The sequence below is a fragment of the Rhea americana genome, unplaced genomic scaffold (assembly GCF_003343005.1).
Source record: "Rhea americana isolate MKP2758 unplaced genomic scaffold, rheAme1 scaffold_109, whole genome shotgun sequence".
NCBI lineage: Eukaryota > Metazoa > Chordata > Aves > Rheiformes > Rheidae > Rhea > Rhea americana.
The window spans coordinates 2229191-2238848 of record NW_028185139.1 but is presented as its reverse complement, the minus strand read 5'-3'; the positions used below and the strand labels follow the sequence as shown (position 1 = coordinate 2238848).

Here is a 9658-nt window from a genome sequence, read left to right as displayed (position 1 = left end):
CTATCAGCCTGAATGAAAAAAAGAATAAGTCACGCCTGGCTTACCACTTTGTGCCTTGSAAGGTGCTCAGTCTGTTAGCAAGTGTACCTGGCAGAGGTGTTAGCAAGTCCCTGGAAGCTGCTAAGAGGAAGAAAGTTACTCCGGTAAGTTTTCTGAACTTTATCACAACAGGGCCAAGATGATCAGTAACTGGCAGAGCACAAGATGTGTTTTGCAGGCATTTGATTTGCTCTGAAAATCTAGGAAATAATTCCAAAGTGAAGAATGCTGAAAATACTTCTTCTGGAGAGCAGGCTGCCTGGTGCAGGAAGAGGGAGATCTCTCCTACATCACTTTGCTCCATTTCTCAGGGCATAGTATGTGCAAGGTGATGTATGTGCAGGAAAGTATTACTGAAAATTCGTTCTACCTGCTTCTAAGTTGTCCTTACTTCTGTCTTTTCTTTGCAAATATGAACTCCTAGCTCATTTTTGTGACCAATAGTTGATCTTATCAATACATATTCACAATTAATCTATATCTGAATTATTCTTAAATATGCCTTAATGAAGTCTACAAAAGTCTGTGATTTATTTAAAAGAGAGAGAGAGAAAAAAAAAATCTTGCCTGAGAGACAAAATTTAGGGAAGGTGAGTTCTGATTCTGAAGCTAGTGTAATTATGAAGCAAAATAATTGGAATTTTACTGTTTCTATGTCATTTTTAGTGAGCTATGGAGACATTTTCTTGACCAAAACTATTGCTACCTTACTAATATAAAGATGTAAGTAAAGGGCTTTCCAAARATATCAAAATCAAACTTAGCTAGAAATGGGCTTTTTTTTTCTTTGTTTTTCAGTTGTGCTGATATAGTTTATCAAAGACCTGAGATTTTTTTTTTCTTTTTYACAAAAYTTGACTCCTAGTGGAAGTCCCTGCAGACCACAGGAGTATGAAATGAAGTGATGCAAGGAACAGAAGAAATACCTGTATATTCTTCAAACACAGTTAGGTCTCCTTTARGTAGGGAACAGAAGTTTTCCAACAGACTTGGAGATACCTCACTTTGCAACTCACTTCAGAGGAGGGAATCCACTTTAGCAATTTGTTACATGGCTAAGATAAGCTTTCAAAACTGATAAAATGTGTTTCCATTTATGTTTTCATAGAGGTTCATTTAATATTTAATTTCTTGTATTCCTCAGCGCAGCAGTAAGCTACATTTTTTGTATATCACTACATTTCATTGTCAAGATGACAGTTATTTTTTCTAATTAAAATACTCCAAAATTTTTTATTTACCCAGCTTTTCATCCTTACTCTTTTCTAAGATGTATAGATATTTTATGTTGCAGCTTTCTATYTCTATTATAACGCAGCTTTCTTTTAATCTATCCCCACACAAATTTTAATTATTTGAGGAGGAAGGGATTCAGTCACATGTTGCCAGAGAGAAAACAACATACACTTTTATAGCTTGCCACTAAAGTCTAAAACACAAGAACTTGTTCCAGCAAAGACAATATATGTGAGTATTTCCACAGACAATGAACGCGTCTTACAAGCAAGCACATATGTAGTCCTGCTTAGTAGTTTCTTATTTGATTGAGAACTTATAGCCCTAACCAGCTTTATAAAAGTTCATTTCCCATTAATTATAATAGCACACTCTTATCTTTTTACTAGTCAAACTGAGTTTAAAAGGACAGTTCACTCTAGTAAACACTTGTGCGTGAATCTGTAGGATGGGACCAAACAAATTGTTTCTAGTTCTAGATGAAGAATTCATTTCAATTCTAAAAGCTTTTCCATTTACTTGCACGATTAATGTTGTGTCTGTCATGCTACATAAATAAGAAGAGATTTAAAAAAGAAAAAAATATATTCTATTCTACCCAGCAAAATACCTTTTCTTAAGCCTRTATATTCTTAGCAAGATGAATCACATAGATTTAAAGATTACTCTGTTCAAATTTTCAAAACATTTTATTCTTGCACTGTCAATAGAGTAACATAGCTCTACAATGAGTGAAATCAGGAGAAAAATGCGGTGTTTCTCACTGGGTGATATTTGGGAGGTAATATATCTTTAAGTGTCTCCGCCTCTGAATCCACCCACTTCTTGATAGCTGCAGGAGTCTTGTTGACTCATAAAAGCAGTGTCAGTCAGTCAGCAATGAGCAGTATTTTTCAGAGGTTTTAAGCATACCCTCCTGCTATGTATTTAGTATTCTAGCTTGCTGGAGCTGAAGGTGTATGAAAGAAACAGTTTTAAGTTTCTAAGATATTGCAAAAGATAGTTCCTCATCTCATCCTGGAAAATCCTGACAGACCAGTTGGATACCTTTCAGGCCTTAACTCAGAACTTTATCTGCTCATCCCACTGTCTTTTTTTACAGTAGAAAGATCTGAGACACCCTTAAGAACGGAGAATCYGACTAATTTAAACAGATGGCTAATCCCAGCGCTGTCTGCAATGGACATCTACATCATCATCAGAAACAGAATAATCTCCTAAAAAGTGGAATCTCTAACAAAAATGGAATTACGAACGGAATTAAGGTAAGATTTAATTGTTTACCCTAATTTGCCTCTATATTGAAATCAATTAGGCAGTTACAACATGACTTACTAAACTAACTTTATGGAGGTCTTAGTGTTCATAAAACAGGTGGTACAGTGTTGCCTTATATGTTAAGTTTGATCATCTTGGGAACCTGATTCTGCACTGTTTCTATCATCCTGAACTCCAGAGAGAGCTGTGGGTGCTTGAGCAATGTATTGGCGGTTTTGTGAACTAACTAGCCTCTAGTTCATATCAAACRCAACAAGCACGTGCACTCTGCAAGGCAGTAGTTTCCTTTTAAAGCCTAACCAATAGTGGAGTTGATTCTGCAATGTGTGAATCTCTAGTGGAAAGCTGTTTTATCAACTTAAAGTGTGTGTTGAGTGGTTTTTAAAGTATGACTTACTGATGTACGAGTATGACCAAAAAAACACAGGCAGGAGAAGCTGTCCTTTCCTAATGTTTACCTTACTGAAAGGTTGGCTTAATACCTACTTTACTGATGCCTGCTCACCAGTCTTAGCAACTTATTCTCTACACTGTCAGCATCTGTAGTGCTTAAAATCTGAGTCAGCTCACTTACTGTTTTTTTCAAGCTCTTCTCTTTGAAACCAACACTTTATGTGAACGTTCTGTGGAATAGTTGGCATGTAGCACCTCAAAAATGAACCACAAAACCAAAGGTATTCTTTTGACAAAAGAACTCAGATTTTAAATTTAGACTGCCTGCAATACCTGTTCCAGTTGGGAACGTACTGTCCACATTAAAGTGTCCTAATTATGAATTCTGGTATGTCTATTAGTGGAAGRTCTTGGTGTGAGTAGCAGAAGACTGGCTTTAAAGCCCAGTGTGAAGGCAAGGAGAATGGGGAGCTTGGCTGTTGAGCCTAAGTGGTCACTAGACACCTTAGCATCTCTGTCCTGTCCCTGCCAAAAGCTTTAGACAAWGAGTGTGGCTAGGCTCCCCGGTTTTACAAACAAACTGCTATCTTGTCTCTTTTTCAAATGGGGATCTCATGCACCTAGCACTCTAATGAAGGCACATCTAGAGTGAAGTTAATGATTGTCTGGCTTTAGGTGTCTCCCTTTGGGTGTTTCCTGATCACTGGCTTTTGTAGGATGAGGAAAGCAAGAAAGCTTGTGCAATGATGGAAAAGGCCTTTCTTGGGATTTGCTCCTAGGAATTCTAATCTAACATCTTTTTATTTACTACGTCTATCTCCCCATAATTTTATWTGTTGCAGTCATGGCCACTATGATGCCTGAAACATACACTTTCAGTATGAGTAGCAAATTTCAAGGAGAAAGCCTTGCCATTCAGACATTGTTAAGATGTTACAAATATGTTTTGAAAGCAGCAAACTCCAAGAATGGATTAGTTTGCTTTTCTGGACAAGTCTTTTCTATTAAGTAGGAAATCCAAAGAAAAATATTCCTGAGTGTGAGGAAAAAGGAAGTAAARCCTAGACTAAAAGCAGGGGGAAAACATGAAGGAAATATACTAATAGATGCACCTGCTAGATTAGCAAATTATGAGTACCATATGGTTGGAGGAGAAGAGGTTTTACCCTGCCGTGTGCCATGGGAGGGAAGCGGTGAAATGRCTGGTAAATACCGCTCCCAGCCGAGGAAGTGATGTTTCAGCCGTGTTCAGCAGGCTTATCAAAGGCGGGTTTGGTAAGTCTGCGCTGGTGCTGCGTTCGGAATCACAGACCATTTCCCCTCTCTCCTGCTTCAAATGCAGATTGGGAAAGAAGGAAACAATAACAGACGGGAGTCCTGTACGAAGCAGGAATCTCATTCCCAGTAGGAATCTACCCGTTCCTGTCTGGTCTGTTTCCCCACCCCGTCCGCCTCGCCCTGTTCGTGYCTTGGCTCCATCCTGTTTTACAGAAATAGGCACTGTTCCTTCGTACCCGGTCTGTTTGCATGGCTTGTTGCTGCACAGGTGGAACATCACACAGTATTCCCGGGGGTTTATATTCACAGCGCCTCACTGAGGTGTTCTCCCCGTTTTACAGCTGGGATCTGAAGCGCAGGAAAAATGGCAGCTGGGTGCACAAGGAAGCCTGTGCGGGAGCCAGAGCCAGGTTTGTCGTGATTCCAGTCATCCTCCCTTTCCCTCTTCTGTTCTTTCTCCACCTTCCYGCAGTTTTCCCTTGCACCCAGCCACACACAAACATGCACGCATACAGATACTTCGCTGCCTATTAAGTAAATTAACTCATTCTTAAACACCTTACGTAGGATAAGAATCATCATGCCAGGATGCTCAGGGGACACGGCTGGTGATACTGGCTCTAGCRCTTGAGACCTGCGGCAGTTCTGGAAGTCTTAGGCTTAATTACAGCTCTGTTACCTGGCGGGGAAGGCTGGAGAGGGAGGTGTCCTGGTGAGAGAGGCAACTGATGGTGCAGAGGCTGCAGTGAGGGCATGGCACAGTGAAGGCTCCTAAGCCAGGAATATGTAGCAATAGTTACTACACACAATTGACTGACTGGAACATCAGGCTTTGCAGAAATTAGCTCCATAAATCTCTTTTCTAGGGAGCCTGCATGAAGCACTGGCTTTGGAAACTTGCTCAGGAACAACGTATTTTGCATCYTAATTGTGTAGGAACATTTGTACATGTATGTGCGTGGCAGAAAGAGAGAAACTATTCTGATACAGCAAAATCTCGGAACAAAGGATTTTGTTTAATGGATTGSGGAGTGTAATTAGGGATGATCAAATGCAAGGGAGAAGGGAGGCTCTCCCTACTTCTAGCAATCTGTGGCATACTACTTACAGGAGAGGAGGGCAGGAGAAGAGGTAGCTGGATGATAAAGAAGCAGAAAAGCGTGAGTGATAAAGAAGCAGAAGAGCATTCTGTCAGAAGAGATGCTGTTGCTTTGGGAGAAGCCACGCTGCTTTGATGGCATGGGACTGTTGTTTGAATAGCTTCTGTGATTTTAAGTCTGACTCACTCGGTCATAGTTGGTAATACAGACTTCCATGTAAYAGCGAACAGCAGGCCTGACCACATCCCCCTCCTTGGAAGGTGGAGCATAGCGAGACCCAGACTTTGGAAGGTGGATCGTGGACCATCAGTTCCCTCTCATGTGTTCGTAACACAGACAGATGTTTTATATTCTTCCAGGTCTGTAGCCTGACATTGTCCTTATCCAAAGCACAGTTCAGTAGTTAATCTATTTAATTATCTAATTGAAGTAGCCAGAAGGAGGTTGTGACTCTCTTTTATTATTATTTTTAACTATTTTTTGTTTATTGGGTGTCATTTGCAGGAGATATTGTACATTAAAACTATAGACATATTTGTCCAAAGGGAACTTTTTTCCTACAATACCTACACAGCAGTTTTATTTCTTTGATAAATCATTTCCTTGGGTGCCTTACAGAGCCTAATTCTTTTCATCTTCAAAAAGGATAGTATAAAACTGATCCTAAATCTTTTTTTCTTTCTTTTTTTTTCTGTTCTACACTGAGAATGGCAGTAGCCTGGAAGAAGCTTGCAGGRAATACACTAAAGACTCTTCCAGAGCTTTTGAGCTCCTTTTTGAAAGCAGAAAAGATGTGAATTGGAACCATGTAGAGCCCAGCAGCATAATATCAAGTACAGTAACCTCTTCCCTACCGCCCTTACTTTGGTAGCCAGAAGATGTCAGAGCCTTCTGACATTTGGGGCTCTAAAATTCAGAAGCTGATTATGTTTACACCCTGTCCTGTGACGTCTGGTCCTCCAAACGGTAACAGTCTACTATTGATTCAGTCCTCCAGCAGCCAGACTCGGTCCTTTCCATGCTTACGGCTCCACTTCTTCCCTTCTTTCCTTTCTGCACTACAGTGTCACTCCCCAAAGGAAGWTTTAAAGAAAACATTATTTAGATTTTTTTTTTAATAAGAGTTATAAGAGGAAAATGTCATTTAACTGTTCTCATGGGAATAATTCCCCTATATGTGGTAAATGCACTCTGTGGTTGCTTTGTGTTCTGTTCTCTCAAATATAGTATTTACTTTATGCACTTTTGCAGTAGTTGTGTAACTGGGGCATTTTGGATGTAAACTCAAGATAAACACTAGTAGTCCTGTATAGAAAAGCAAGCTAAAACCTGCAATTAGAAGAATAGTGTAAGGAATATTGATAGGAGAAGAGAAAAGAGGGGGCGGGGGGGTTAAGGCTGATAGACCACAGCTTTTCCAAATGTTTGCAGCCTCAACTCTGCAGTGTTAACGATCTACTAACAGAATCATTTCTTCTGAAATTTCTTCATTTTTGTACATTGCTGTGGGTAAAAACAAAGTGAAAAAGGCCTTTATTAGCCCCAGCCTGAACCCGTTCCATTGTGCACGTGTTAGTGGAAAGCGCAACCCCTGTGCTCTCTACGGGTTTCACAGCTGTAGTGACAGCTGAAGGATATTGAGTCTGACACCCAGTCTGATTTCTCTACCAATTACCAATACTTTCACCTCAGCTGCACCACAGGCATGACCTCCTCCTACTCAGTTCCAGCGTGCTCTTTGGTTTCGAGCCTCAGAAATTCATTGCCTTGCACCAGCGTTCTCAGTTACTAATCACAGGYTTCAGATTCACACCCTTCTTCCCGTCATCTATCCTGCTGTGTGCCGAATTCGATGCATTGGAATCAGGAAATCAAAGACTTGCTTCAGCAAACGGAGATGCAGCAGATGTTGTAGGGACACCAAACAGTCAAGGACTCTTGTAGCAATGCTTTAAGTGTGTTGCATGAGACTTTGCATACAAGGCTAGAGATCTTTCATATAGCATAATAAGAAAGTTTCCAGTAGAACTACAGTCACTGGTAACACCTGGAAATCTCTAAATTCAGATAATTTATTTTTTGGAAGTTTTGGCCCTCACAAAGAGAGCGTGTTATGATTTGTTTTGGCTTGTAAGGCCTAAGAAACAAGAAGAAAGCAAATGATAGTCAGTGGGGCAAAGGAGCTCAATAAGGATGTCGGATCTTTAAGGACAAGGTCCTTTAAGCTAAACCGTACACCATCTCCCTACTCATTAAAATGAGYAAACATATCAGGAAACTGGCTTAGCTAACCAGGGAACTCATGATTGACTTCCAGTGCACAAAGGCAGTATACAAGAGATAGAAACACGAATTTGGAAACATTGTATAGGCATGAGGGTTAGTGCTAGGAAAACTGAAACTTACCTATATCTGATGCTTAAAAGGGACCTCAAAGGCAACAAAAAGAGCTTTTAGTGCTACATTAGTAGTAAATGAATAAACAAGGAAAATGGGGCCCATTGCTGAATGGACTGGGTGAATTAGTGACAGTGGGCATAGGCAAGGCTGAGGTACCTGATGCCTTCTTTGCCCTAGACCTGCAAGATCTCCCAAGCCTTTGTGGGTTCAGAACCCACATCAGATTCAAGGAGCATAGAAGCTTCCAGTAGTGGAAGGAGGTTGAGTTAGGGGTCTCTTGAGTAATCTTAAGCCATAAAAATATATGGGACCAGAAGAAATGCATCCAAGGGTGCTGAGAGAGCTGGCTGATAYCGTAGTGATGTCATTCTCTATCATCTCTGACAGGATATCAAGAAAAGTCCTTGATGACTGAAGAAAGGCAAATGTTGCAYCTGTCTTCAGAAGGTGGATCATTTCTAGCAAAAATTGTTTTAGGGAACATAAAAAGGTGATAGAAATAGCAAGCATGGATTTACCGAAAGTAAATCACGTTTGACTGACTGATTTTCTTTTATGAGGAAGTGACCAGATCTGTGAATGGGGGGTGTCATCCACCTCCATTTCAGCAATACAAACCTTGTGTGCTAGTTGTGACATTACAGTCTAGATGGATGGACTACTCTATGGGTTAATAACTGGCTGGATCATCAGAGTAATGGTTAATGGTTCACACTTTGCCTGAAAGCTAGTTACAAGCTGAGTTACTTGGGGGTCTATACTGGGATGTATCCTGCTTAATATCTGTCAATAACCCAGAGGAAGAAACAGAATGCACCTTCACCAAGTGTGCAAACATCACCAAACTGGAGGGATAGTCAATTTGCTTGAGGACAAGTGCACCATTCAGGGGAGATCTAGGCAATCTGGGGGAACAGGTCAACAAGATCATCATGCAATTCAACAAGTATGAATGCAGAGTCATGCATCTGGAACAGACTAACCCCTGCTTTGGTGCAGCCTGGGGATTGACTGTCTGTGAAGCAGCTTTACTGAAAAGGCCCTGGGGGTCCTGGAGGAGAATCAGCTTAACGTGAACCTGTAGTGCAGCTTGGCCGTGATGACAGCTAGCAGCATCCTGGGCACTGTTAACAGGACCATAGCCAGTATAGTGATCTCTCTTTACTTGGCACTTAGAYGACAGCTTGAATATCGTATAAGGTTTTGGGGCCCTCATGCAAGATGTCAATAAACAAGTGAATCCAGTGGAGAGCCCCTAGGATGGTCAGGGGGCTGGAACACTTGCCATGTGAGCAGAGGCTGGAGGATCTAAGTTTGTTCTGTTGGAGAAGAGACTGTTTCAGAGRGACCTAACAGCCGCCACCCAATACCTTCAGTAAGCAAGGCTTTTTACTGAAGTGCATAGCCAAAGAATGAGGGACAGTGATCGTAAAACAAGGCAAGAAAGGTTTCGTATATGAGGGAAAAAAATTTTGAAGATACGGATAATTGAGCACTAAGACAGCTTACTCAGGCTATGGCACCTCCATTCTTGGAGGTTTTCAGTATCCAACTGAGCCAAACCCTGACCACCCTGCTGTGAATTCAGTGTTGACCTGCCTTTGGGAAGGGAGTTGGACTAGAGACCCTTCAAAGACCCTTCCAGCCTAAGCGAGTCTGTGATYCTTTAACATAAAAAGGTAGCATTTCTCTGGTAAGAATTAGTTGCAATGACTCTGAAAATGAACAGAATTGATACCAAACTTCAGGTAATTACCTGGTAAGATAGTTATGCATATAAGCTATACATGCCATTCAGACTTCTGATGCTGCATGGGCACAGCATGGAAGATCATCATTCAGTGTCCAATATCAGAGGAGCTGCCAGCACAAAAATCAGAGAGGAAATCTCATTTAGTTTTTCCAGTCTCATCCACAATGCCAGTGGACTTTCA

The 9658-nt window shown here is 41.0% G+C and overlaps 1 protein-coding gene across 1 annotated transcript in view; it reads left to right on the top strand.

Annotated features, from left to right (window-relative positions):
- The first annotated feature begins 2360 nt into the window (after positions 1-2360).
- Positions 2361-9658, top strand: part of SPTLC3 (serine palmitoyltransferase long chain base subunit 3) — an 88280-nt gene continuing 80982 nt past the window's right edge. The window contains exons 1-2 of the mRNA XM_085311078.1: positions 2361-2540; positions 4566-4634. Of these exons, the coding sequence (XP_085167204.1) occupies positions 2430-2540; positions 4566-4634 (180 nt within the window). The 5' untranslated portion in view covers positions 2361-2429. The remainder of the gene's footprint in view (positions 2541-4565; positions 4635-9658) is intronic.